Source organism: Globicephala melas, chromosome 11, assembly GCF_963455315.2.
Source record: "Globicephala melas chromosome 11, mGloMel1.2, whole genome shotgun sequence".
NCBI lineage: Eukaryota > Metazoa > Chordata > Mammalia > Artiodactyla > Delphinidae > Globicephala > Globicephala melas.
This window is the reverse complement of record NC_083324.2, coordinates 88,881,628-88,894,840: the sequence shown is the minus strand read 5'-3', so window position 1 is coordinate 88,894,840 and position 13,213 is coordinate 88,881,628. Positions and strand designations below refer to the sequence as shown.

The 13,213-nt window shown below is 45.9% G+C and overlaps 1 protein-coding gene across 1 annotated transcript in view; it reads right to left on the bottom strand.

Moving 5' to 3' along the window:
• The window catches only part of KIF13A (kinesin family member 13A), a 213,883-nt gene extending 205,826 nt beyond the window's left edge, over nucleotides 1–8,057 (bottom strand). Inside the window, 2 exon segments of the mRNA XM_060307207.1 lie at nucleotides 7,583–7,673; nucleotides 7,941–8,057. Of these exon segments, the coding sequence (XP_060163190.1) occupies nucleotides 7,583–7,673; nucleotides 7,941–7,995 (146 nt within the window). The 5' untranslated portion in view covers nucleotides 7,996–8,057.
• Between the last annotated feature and the right edge of the window lie 5,156 nt (nucleotides 8,058–13,213).

The following is a 13,213-nucleotide window of genomic DNA, read 5'->3' as shown; positions in this document are numbered from 1 at the left end:
ATCTTCCCAGACCAGGGCTTGAACCTGTGTCCCCTACACTGGCAGGCGGATTCTTAACCACTGCACCACCAGGGAAGGCCTATAAATTTCTTTAAAATATGAGTGCACAGCATGTGTAATTTTATTGAAAATTGGAAACAATCCAAGTTATCCACTTATCTCCAACTAGATTTTGCCAGAAGCAGCCAAGTGGTAGGATGATAAACTGGCCAGTTTGGTATCATTTTGAAAAATTTCCCCAGTCCAACAAGCATACATATTTTAAAATTAATGATGACAAAAAAAAAAATCTCCTAACTAAAATTTTTGCAATAGTGATACAAAAACAGGATTTTTCTTATTTTTCCAGCTTTTGTACTGACTACACTGATTATCTTCATTAATGTGGGTAGCTAAGAGTTGTATAAGGCAGCTACTACCTTTAATTCTAGCATTTACACGTGCTCTTAAGAAAAAGAAAAGCATTTTTATTTCTATTGTTGGAAGCTAAAAAGAAAAGGGAGTTGACAGAACCGTTTATTAATAATCATTTTTTTAAAACAACAAAGAGAATTTACAAAATGCTTTCTGTGTGCTGGGCATTCTTGAATCTAGGCCCTAAGAACACAAAGATAAATCATATATAGTCCTTGTCCTAGAGAAAGCCCAAAATCTATACATTTGAGATTCAACATAAAAGACAGACACCAACACCAACAAAACTATGCACTAAAAAAAAAAAAAAAAGACCGACTATATAGAGGAAACTATCATTAGTGTCCTCAGAAAGACACAAAAAATGCCACAACCAGAAAACAAGCATAGGATGCTATTTTTAAAACAAACAAAAAAAAGACTATAAGAGTTCTTGGAAATGAAAAATATAATAAAAATTAAACATAGGGTTGAAAGATAAAGTGGATGAAATCTCCCAGAAGGTTGAATAAAAACAAGAGATAAAAAGTAGAAAGGAGGGCTTCCCTGGTGACGCAGTGGTTGAGGGTCCGCCTGCCGATGCAGGGGACACGGGTTCATGCCCCGGTTCAGGAAGATCCCACATGCCGCGGAGCGGCTGGGCCCGTGAGCCATGGCAGCTGGGCCTGCGCGTCCGGAGCCTGTGCTCCGCAACGGGAGAGGCAACAGCAGTGAGAGGCCCGCGTACCACCAAAAAAAAAAAAAAAAAAAGTAGAAAGGAAAAATAAAGTAATTAGAGGACCACTTCAGGAAACCCCATGTCCAAATAAGTGTTCCAGAAAAGAACTGAGTAAATTTAAAAAAGTGTTTGCTAATGAATTAATTCAATAATTTTTTTTCAGAACTGAAGGATGCAAGTTTCCAGGTCCAAAAGGCCCACCATTGTGATTTCACAAAAATGGGGAAGAAAATATTCTATAGGATTCCAGAAAGGGAAAATCTAGGTCACGTCTAAAGGATTAGAAATCCAAATAGCTTTGGACTTCTCAAGAGAAACACTGGAAGCTAGAAGACATTAAAGCAACAATATCTTCAAAATAGAATTTGATACCCATCCAAACTATTAACGAGGTAAGTGGGTGGAATGAAGATATTTTCATGGTTTTAAAACCCCTTACTTCCCAAACATTCTTTCTCAGGAAGCTACCAAAGGATATGCTCTACAAAACTGAGACAGTAAACCAAGAAAGAAAAAGGAAACAGAAAAACAGATTCCACACAGAAGAGAAATAAAAGGAATTCTCAGAATGATGTGACAGGAACCCCAGGATGACAGCTACATCAGGCAGAGAAGGTTACCAGTTCATAAAGGAACATGTTAGAAGGATCAAGGAGAAATGTCTCTAAGAAGATGAAATCAAGAGAGCACTTGATAATATCCAAATGTCTTGAAAGGAGATGTGGGCAAGGGAGAGATAATTTAAAAGTTGAATTAAGGGTAAGTACATAAAAAAGAAGCAAATTAGAGAGAAAGGAAAAAAATTAAAACATTTATTAACTCCAGGGAAAACAAAAAGTGTTGTATGATAGGAGAAATCATGGAAGAGACATGGCTCAACTGTAAATAATGTTCTATACAGTCATTTAAATAATGGAAGCACTAAATACTGATACATTATATAACTATATTGGGAAAACGGGGGATGGGGAGAATTCGGGGATGGGGTGAGAATAAGGCACAGAAAGGAAACAGAGAGAACGAATTAAAAACTAGCACTACCAGCATGTTACTCAGAAATATGGAGGGAAATCCCAAAAGAATAAGCTAAAATCACTATATGTGGCTGCCTCTGGGACTAAAAATGAAGAGGATTCTTCTTTTTAAACCATAGCCTTTATAAATTATAAAACTACTTCACACTTCAAACTATTACACTGATTTTAAAATATATATACAAATATATGTATGCAGAACCCAACCTCTTAACCATTAAACTTGTATTTTTCAAATTATAAACTTGTGACCATTTAGCGGGTTGTGAAATTAATTCTGTAAGTCACAACCATCATTTCTAAAATGAATTAAAACAAAACCAGGTAGGGCTTCCCTGGTGGCGTAGTGGTTAAGAATCCGCCTGCCAATGCAGGGGACACAGGTTCAAGCCATGGTCCAGGAAGATCTCCCATGCCGTGGAGCAACTAAGCCCGTGTGCCACAACTACTGAGCCTGCGCTCTAGAGCCCTCGAGCCACAACTACTGAAGACTGCGCGCCACGAGCCGGTGCTCCACAATGAGAAAAGCCACCGCAATGAGAAGCCCATACGGCGCAATGAAGAGTAGCCCCTGCTCGCCACAACTAGAGAAAGCCCACGCAGCAACGAAGACCCAACGCAGCCAAAAATAAATAAATAAAAATAAAGTTCCCTTTATAAAAAAAAAGGTGGTAGAAAATAACAGAGACATTGCACATAGTAAATTTTTTCATGAACCTTCATATACGTACACACAACAGTGCATAATGTAAAATGTATGTTTAACTGTGAACAAAATAATTTTAAAATTACTATCTATACAGCATTGTAATTACTTTTAGTCCTGTTTTTTAAAGTGAGAGATGACAATCTATCTTTATTGTAAAGCAAAGAAATGGAAAACGTTGACAGCTAATGAAAATATTCCATTGTGACACTCTTTAAAATGCCACTGATATCATGCATGAAGAATGCTCACTCCTATATTACTGAAATCTAAATACTCTGCTTTCTTACAATCAACTTTGTAATATTTGAACCAGAGAGAAGAGTAACAACACAGAAAACACAATAAAACTCAAAGTCAATCAGATAATGTGGAATATTACTGCTTCTTAGGTGATGGATCTTTTTCATTTTATATGATTTTAACTAATTTTTAAATTTCCAGTCTACGGATATACTCGAGCAGAAGGAACCATCCTAGACGACTTTGGAATAGCAGTGGAAGCCAGCCTGGTGGAAGAAACGATCAAAAACTTGCAACATATAATGCATAAACTAGAAAGTATAGATGCAGTCGACCAAGATGTAGTTTTCTTCCACTGACCCACCCTCATATACTTTAAAAGCTACACTACCCACCTTGCAGTACGGAAAAATTGGGCAAGTTAAAACTTTGATGCTCTTTTACTAAAACCCTAAATTTAGTCCAATTTTTCTTTTAACTTAGCTAGGTTATACTGACATATGCACATTGCTTTGGATGCTTACCCTACAATTCACTTACTTTAAAATGATTTAAAATAAGAACAAACACGTCTGCAGAAAGCAAGTTCCATTATACTCTCATAATAAAGCGTCACTTCTTAAAAGTTATAAAGATCAGATTCATATACACATGGGTATGTATATTTTTAAAACGACTACTACCACCCATACAGGATATTAAAAAATAAAAAAATATGAAGGAGTCAATATACTGGTATTTAATTATAGAAAAGATATTTGTGGAAATATATATATATATATAAAATGTGTGTGTATTTGAAAATATGCATGAGAAGTTAATGACTGTGGTTACTTTTTGGACAGGTGAGGGGATGGGAAGAGTAGGGATGACAACCAGGGTGAGAGGAAGGCTTTGCACTGTACATCTGCTTCTACTTTGATTTTAAAACTATCACCGGGCTTCCCTGGTGGTGCAGCGGTTGAGAGTCCGCCTGCCAATGCAGGTGACGCGGGTTCGTGCCCCGGGCCGGGAAGATCCCGCATGCCGCGGAGCGGCTGGGCCCGTAAGCCATGGCCGCTGAGCCTGCGCGTCCGGAGCCTGTGCTCCGTAACGGGAGAGGCCACGACAGTGAGAGGGCCGCGTACCGCAAAAAAAACCACTATTACCTATTTTGGCAAATTAGGGGTTCTCATTCTATTCTCCCTTCATGAATTGCCTGGCTTCCGCACCCTATGCCACATCCTGCACGCACGCACACACAATCACCCATAAGTAATTTGAGGCAGGTGTGCTTTCACTTTGACAAAAGACTTTCTCCCGATCTTGAAAAAGTGAACCTGTACTCTTAGCACCCACGTGACAGGCACAAATGCCACCTGTCTTTGCAGGACGCCAGGACCCCGGGTCACATCCACAGCCCCTCCTCAGCACACCCATCACACTGCAAACCATCACACTGCAGACATTTGCTGAGGGCCTGCTATGTGCCAGATGCTGTTTGGAAACACGGGACACAAAAGTCAGTAGGACAAGGTACCTGCCTTCCCAGATCTCAAAGCCTCGAGGAGAGGAGACAGAAGAGCAAACAGGTAATTTCCAAATGATACGGTATATATAGTGGGAAAAGTGTAATCTACATAATCTACCACATTATATTTTAATTATTTTTTCCCCTGTTTTCCCACGTCTCTCAAAGGTGAGAGTCTCTGGCACAGGCAATGGGTCCGTAGTGATCTTTGGATCCCCTGAGCTAAGCATGGTACCAGCATGATCTGAACTTCATAAATGTCTCCTGCATGGTAATGCAATGGTATTTTAAGAAATACATTCATATATGTCTTAATGTTTCAGAATGGTGATTGATAAACACATCAACTATTAACCTGGACCTCTGTCGTGTATTATAATCTTAGAATTTCAGAACCAAAACAAACATCTTTAACCTCAGAAGACCTGTGATCTTTTAGTCCTTAACATGTAGTTTTGGCTTTGATTCCATAAAGGGGGAAAACCATGAAAGCTAAGCCTATCTGTTTCTTTTCCTGGAAACCAATGCACTCTTGTTTGTTTTTACTGGTAGGAGTGGAAGCTTTCACCCAGTAACTTAAAATTCCAACCATGGTTAATACATTAGTAATTTCTTGCAATATTCAGAAAAAAAAAGTGATTTTCAATTTGACACAGGTTTGCCAATATTAATTTAAAACTTCTTACACTTCAAACCTTGGACTTCTAGGTAAGAAAAATAATAGTCTTGCCTTGCTCTGAGCTCTATCCAAAACAAATGATAGAAATGAATTGCAAACATAACATGAAGCGTTGTTGCAATTAATCAACCCAGAACCCAAGGGAGGAACTGTTTCTATTTTTAAGTGCACTGTTGCTTTAAGGGAAGACCCACTGGAGAAACATAAAACCAAGCTGCCTAATGAAAATCAAAATGCATTTGGTGTCTCCCTCCTTGCAAAGACAGTAATCCTAACCTGCAAGCAGCACTGCTGTGTTCACTCCTCCCAGTGTGTCTGTAAACTGAATGACAGGTACCCAGGCAGAATCCCACAGAAAGGGCCCATCCACCACTCAAAGAATCATATCTGTCAGGAGGTCAGAACAAGAGAACACCCATGTTTCAGTGCTATTCTTATAGTTCCAGATAAGGGGCTATTCCAAGAAGCAAGCAGATGGATAAATCCCAAAGTCACCCTTCAAATCATTACTTAAAAGATGCTGATTAGTAACCGCAGTGGTGGCCCTAAAAATGATCAATTGATTATTTAGCAGTTCCAACCATCTACAGTTGTAATTTCTATCCAAATTCCACAACACTAAATCTGTGTCTGCCCACAAATGACAAAGCTTCATTTCATTAAATAGTAGCTAACAGTAACACTCCTGATGGTTAAGAGTGACAAGGAGCAGGTGTCACACCAGCAAGGGAAACAGAAGCCACAGCTACATAAAAGGAGTTAACATTCTACCTGTTCCCTAGACAGCTTTGAAGACTCTGACCCAGCAGAATTTTTTTCTCAAACAATATTCAGGTTGGGGGGGGGGGTTGGGAAATGTTGGTGATGTGGGTGACTAATTTAATCTGTAAATATCTTAATTTACTCAATGAGTTTACTTACTATCACTAAGAAATACACAACTACATTGCTATAAATGTATCTAAAATCCTATAAATCTCTAAAATGTATCTAAAAGTATTATTCAAGGATACATCCATTACTGAAAAGTATTTAACATATTTTAAATACAACTCAGCTATTTACAATAGCCATAACAATCTGCTACAGGAAGCAGAATGTTTGCACATTGGATAAAAATTTCTAGCCTCAGCACAAAAAGCAAAGAATCCCCAAACTTACCTCCTGATAATTTCTCCCCCCCAAATTTAGTAAAACTATGCCTGAACACCGCATGATTATAGAATGAAGGCAGTTGCTTCCTTTAGCGATAAAGTAACAAACCCTACTTAAGAGTCTCTCTTTAGTGAAAAAAATCTCTGAAGAACAACAACAAAAAAATCACTAAATTGTAACACATCAATCAACAGGTGACTTTTAGAAACACAAACTCTCGTCAGAGAGGAATTAATTTTGTCAGATCTCCCTGATTTCTCTTTCCTATTTTTACAAGCTACTGTATTGCTATACTGAATGAATTCCAACCGTTTTCTTCTCAGGGGCTTACCAAAAAAATGCCAAATATTCAAATTATTTTAGGGCATTTTCCCATACTGTTGCGTGGAATAGAGCAGAATTAATAAGGATCCAACAGTTACCACTTTTCAAATGCAAATGTTGCCATCTAGTAAATGCAGCCCCTTTTAAACATCCCCCCAGTGTCTACACAGCTCCAGGCACTACTTTTGTTTCCTTGAAAATCGAAATTCGCGCATTACATTCAGGCATTATCTCAACTCAGCACCAACAAAAAAATAGATCTTAAATGGTCCAGGCCTGAGCCTGCATCGTACAAAACTGTTCTGCTTTATTGTGCGGAGGTGTTCCCTCCCACCCCCCATTTTACACACAAAGTTCCTTAACAATTCTGCCAAGTAAAGCAAACAGTACAGTGGTGGAAAGAACCAGGGGCACTGGGTTCCACGAACTAGGCCTTGGGGTGGTCACTTGCTCGCCTCAGGCCTCAGTTTTCTCATCTGTAAAATGTGGCTATTGGACTAATCATCTCTAGGGTCCCATCCGGCGCCCTCGAAGCCGGCCGGGGACACAGCGGACTGGTCCTGGTTCAGGCCGGGGTGCCCTGCCTTGATGCCGCTCTAGATGGGAGGGGACAAGGGGGAGGGGGGCAGAGGGAGGAGAGAGAGGAACTTGGACTTGCAACAGCTTCAGACAGGAGCGTGCGACAAACTTGAAGCCGTCCTCCTAACAATAGGCAAGAGCACTCCCATTTTCCTGGCTCAAACTTGCAGGAGGCAGCGGGGCTGCACCCTCCTGCCCGCCCTCTCGGCACCCGCTTTACCTTTCTCCCTGTTTGGTGTTAGAAGGAGGAGGGTGCAGGACCGTTTGATTCCCTTCCATCTCCACCACGCACTTGGTGTTCAGTTCCAGTTCTGAAAGCAAAAGGGAAAACGAACGTTGCCAAGCCGAGCATCCGTGCCCGCAGCCCGCCTCTGCGCGCCGCGCGGGACTCCCCCGGGAGGCGGCCGAGCCCGGAGCCGGGAGCCGGCGCACCGGGTCCCCGCGGCCGGTGCGGGCGCCGCCTCCGCCCCGGCGCTCCGGCTCCGCTCCCGCCGGTCCAGCCCCGCGGCCCCGCAGTTTCCAAAGTTGCCCCCGCCCTCATCCCGACCACAAACGAAAACGAGCGGAAAGCTCCTCACCTCGTCGGTTCAGGGGCCGGACCCGGACGGCAACTTTTACCTTGGTATCCGACATGTTGGCGGCGCCCGCTCGGCCCCAGGCGGCCCCTCACGCGCGGCGCCGCCGCCGCCGCAGCCGCGCGCCCCCCGAGCGCGGCCGCCGCCGCTGCTCCGCCGTATGCTCCGTAAGGCAGCGCCGAGGCGCGCGGGCCATCCCGGGGGAGCGCGACGCGGGGCACGGCCGCGGCCCGGGGAGGGGCGGGCGCGCGGGCGGGCGCGCGGGGCGGGGCGCGGCGGCGGCGGCGGCGGCGGGCGGGCGGGGAGGAGGCCGCGCCGCCCGGGCCCAGGCGCCGCTCTAGCCGCGCCGGCCCAGCCGACCGCAGAGCGCCGTGGCCCCTCGCGGCCGCCCCGGGCCCGGCCGCGCCGCCATCTTCCGCGCCTCGCCGCGCCCGCGCCCCCGCGGCTCGGGGAGGCTCGGCCCGGCGGCGCGCGGCGCCCAGCGGAACCCGGAGGGGACGGCGAGCGGCGCGGCGCTGGGGGCCGCTGCAGTCCGGGGCGGGGCGCCCGGTTTCTCCGGGCCCGGCCTGCACCCGCGCCGGCGGGGACCCCACGGGTACCGCCTTGAACTCGAGTCACCTTGTGGGGCCGCTGTCACCGCAGCCCCAGAGCTCTTGGGCGTGCCGGGTGGGCAGGCCTTACCCACGGAATGAAATACGCCTCAACCGAAATGCCGGCACGCCGCCCCCTCCGCCCGCCCGGCACCGCACGGAGCGCGCAGCTGCATTTTCAGATGCGTGTGGTGAACCGAGGCTGGAAATCAATCTGTGCCTCTGCCACCGAAAGAGTGTGTGTTTGCAAAGACTGCTCTCACTTCCTTCCCCTGCCCTTGCACTTTTCTTGAGGGAGAGCTGTCAAGTGGGCTGGAGGGTCATTCACTCTTACATAAGAATTTAATAGCCATGGATTCCGTCGTCCTGCCATAGGCCCACCTCGCTGCCAGGGCGGAACCGGGGGATCTGATTTCTTCTGTGCGGTTCAACAAGTGCTTCTTGGGCGCTTACTGGAAGCCGGGCATGTTGAAGCGTACCCAAGTCTAAAATCCCGAGTTTACATCTGGGGAAATCTTTCCAATTTGCTTAAGTGTAGAAATTCAATCATTCACAAGGTCACTGGAAGTTGTATTGGGGACCAACTGTGTGCAAAGTGCTGTGGAGGACACACAAAAACATGAATAAAGTCATGCATCCTGTGCCACAGACACACACTCTGTGGCGGGAAAAACAGCCCCGAGTCAGGTATAACTAGACTGCTGGCAGGTGCTATGAGGTTTAATTCTGTCTCCAACAGGTGCCAAGTATGGGCTTGACACCATCACCTTCCCTGTCATATCATGAAAGCCTTGAATACCTAAGAAATTTCAACTTTATTCCAAAGGCAGTGAGAACTGAATGAAGGCTTTGGTCTTGGAGCCCAGGACTGCCTCTTTGGGGTGTTTTTTTTGTTTGGTTGGTTTGGTTTGGTTTTGGCTTCGCAGCGCACTTGCCCTTGGCAGTGAAAGTGGGGAGTCCTAACCACTGGAACGCCAGGGAATTCCCAGGCCTGACTCTTAAAAGAATATCATCTAGATAAGAGGTGATGATGGCTAGAGCAAAGCCAATGGTAGTGCAGATGGAACGCTAAGAGCAGAGGCAGGACTTACTGTGGAGATAAGAGTGAAAGACTTAGCAACCACTGGGATGTGAGAATTGAGGGTTGCAGCTGACTGGAGAGGGTCTGGGAGGATGATGAGCCATAACACACCATACACAGATAAGAATAGGTTTTAAGGTGAGAGGGCCATGATTAATTGGGTGTTGCCGTTTAAATAGTTTCCACTGTTTTTTGTTTTTTTTTTTTTCCTTTTGGGTTCGCAGGCCTCTCACTGTTGTGGCCTCTCCCGTTGCGGAGCACAGCCTCCGGACGCGCAGGCTCAGCGGCCACGGCTCACGGGCCCAGCCGCTCCGCGGCATGCGGGATCTTCCCGGACGGGGGCACGAACCCGTGTTCCCTGCATCGGCAGGCGGACTCTCAACCACTGCGCCACCAGGGAAGCCTTCCATTGTTTTTTGTTTTGTTTGTTTTTTGGTTTCGCTGGGTCTTAGTTGTGGCAGGTGGACTCCTTAGTTCTGGCGTGCAAACGCTTAGTTGCAGCGTGCACGTGAGATCTAGTTCACTGACCCGGGATCGAACCCCAGCCCCCTGCATTGGGAGTCAGGAGTCTTAAGTACTGTGCCAACAGGGAAGTCCCTTCCTTTTTTTTTCTTTTTTTGCCGAGTGGTCCTTCTGCTTTTCACCTTTCCCAACCCTCTCCAACTTTAAAGACCCAGATTAGTCCTCACCTCTTGTAAGAAGAACTGTTTCTTCTTCAAAACGGTTTTAGCCTTAACTCGTTTGAAATTACATCTTTTTAGGCTGCGAATGTGCCTTTGGGGGCTTCTGGACCCTTCTACAGCCTCCCCCAAAGCGGTCATCCCTCTGCTTGGGTATGTTTGCTGGCAGAGTGCTCACTAGTGGATGGCTCTAAACTTCCACAGTTAGAGAAGGGCTCTGTGAAGAATCAAATTTGCCTCCCTGTAAATTCCAACTGTTGATTTTAGTGCTGCCACCTAGAGCTTCCCCACTCCAGGTCAACCTCCTCTTCTACATGACAGCCCTTCAGATACCTGAAGATGGCTCTCACATTCTTGTGAAGACCTCTGCTCAGAAGAAGAATATGCTGTTCTGGTTATATAACACATCATCTCCCCCCCCCCAAATCAGCAGCTTAAAACAATTTGGGAAGGGCTCATCTGGTTCAATCATGAGATTGCAGTCAGATGGGAGCTGGAATTGGCTGGAGGGGGGCACGGTGCACGGTGACTTGGAACAGCTGGAGCAGGACAGGTGTTTCTCTTTCTCTAGGTACTATGTGGTCTTTCTGCATGGGCGGGCTTGAGCTTCCTCGCAGCATGGTGGTTAAGTTCTAAGCATGAGCATTTTTTTTTTTTTTTTTTTTTTTTTTTTTTTTTTTTGCGATACGCGGGCCTCTCACTGTTGTGGCCTCTCCCGTTGCGGAGCACAGGCTCCAGACGCGCAGGCTCAGCGGCCATGGCTCACAGGCCCAGACGCTCCGCGGCATGTGGGATCTTCCCAGACCGGGGCACGAATCCGTGTCCCCTGCATCGTCAGGCGGACTCTCAACCACTGTGCCACCAGGGAAGCCCTAAGCATGAGCATTTTAAGAGCACCAGTGTAAGTAAGCTCTTTCAGCTTTTATGACCTTACCTTAGAAATTCTGTAGTGTCACTTCTGTAGTCTCACTAGCCCTCTCCAATCCCAGGAGAGAACTATAGTCCCCTTATCTCAGTGGGGGAAATGTCACAGTTAATCTTGTAAGATCATGTGAGGTGGGAGATATCTGTTGCAGCCCTTTTTGGAAAATACACTTTGCCACATAATGCATTCTCTCAACTGTCCTGGGTATCCTCCTATAAAAGTATATTATGATAAAGTAAGGCTTAGGAATTAGATGAGCTGTATTTGAATCTTGTCTCATGCGTAGCCTGGAACAAGTTTTGCACTCCCCACTGCACCCCATCCCCCATCTTCAGCTGGTTCATGAGTAAATGGGAAATCTGAACTTCTACCCCACAGGATGTAATAGACACCTTTCTGAGTAAATGCCTAGCATACAATGTTCCACTTTTTCTGAGAACTGCTGTTCCCTCTCCCCCGACACCCCACCCCTTGGCTTCTGGGCCTCAGCTACCATGTTTGTACTACATAGCCCCACATTCCTGATACAGTTCATTGGACCCCAAGGGCTATTCCTGCCACAAGCTGGATGTATCAGATTCTTCCCCCTGGAAATCTGGGCTTGGCATTCATAGGGTTGTGACTGAGGGTGTGACCCTTGGAATCAAACTATCTGGTTTGAATCCTGAACCTTCCCTTTCTGAGCAAGAAAATCTGTATTAACTATTCTGGACATCAGTTTCCTTATTTGTGAAATAGGATGGTGGTGATTGATGATGGAAAAAGTCCCTACTTCATAGGGTTGCTATGAGGATAAAATGAGTTACTACCGGTGAAGCTCTCATCACGGCATTGTAAGTGGAAGCTGGCACTCCCTGAAGTCAACCTGAGGGCTGTGGAGAGGCTGTATTCTTCATGCTCACAGGCAGTCCTGGAACACTGCTCTTAAAAAGAATTAGGAAGCCATTGTGAAGGATACTTAGGGAAGTGAGAACTGTTTGGGTTTGGGTTTTCAGGTTTTTGAAAACCTTCCAGGTTCTGCTTCTAGTCTCTACCAAGGCTGAGCTCCATTCCCGCTCCTAGATTCCACAGTGAGAATAGAATTAACCTGGGAAAAGTGCCAGTGGGACTGAAAAGGCAAGAAGATGCTCATAGAGCAGTAGCAATGGTATTTTGTCAGCTTGGAGAATGTCGATAAATGACGCAAAATACTGCTCACATTGCCCTTCATCCACGAGTCCCTTTAGAAGGGGAATATATAGAGTTGGACATAGATTATAAACACGATGAAGAATGAAAGGCAGCACAGTGCAGGGAGTGAAAGCATGCGCTCTGGGGTCATGCAACCCGGGTTCAAATTCCAGCTCTGCCACGTGCAAGTGGCAATCCCTCAAAAGTACAAATTACCCACTCAAGTCCACAAAGGGAACCTGTTGTCCTGCCACCGTTGGCTCTTCAGGCTGATTTGCTATGAAGGGATGGCAGGGGGGGCACCCCCAGGGCCCTTCTATGGAAAGAAGTTCCCAAAGGGTGGGGAGGGGAGCTTGTGGGAACCCCAACTTCAGACATTTGGCAAGCAGAAATACCAGTGGTTATCCATCTAAGAAGGTGCCACAGGCCGTAGACCAGGGATTTTAACTGGATGGACTTCTTAAGAAGAATCTGGACACTTCTAAGGCACCCAGGCTCAGTTTTTTGTTTTGTTTTGTTTTTCTTCTCTCTCTCTACTAAATTCAAGTAAGCAGGAAAAAAAAAAAAAAAAGCTAATAAAAGGATGGACATGCTTTTTCTCCAGCAGCAGCAAGGGGAGTTCTGGGAACCAGACAGACAGTGTGGCATTCTGGAGTCAGTCTGAGGAAAAAGAAGCTCAGGGAAGAACAAAGCAGCTTGTTGAGGTCCCGGGCCTGCTGTGTAGACGTAAAGCCTCATCAGAGAGCTGACCTAGACTGAGAAGATCCTGGTCTTGGGCCTGAGCTATGGACAGGCTGGGAGGGCTTCCCTGACAGCACAGCGCGGCCGGA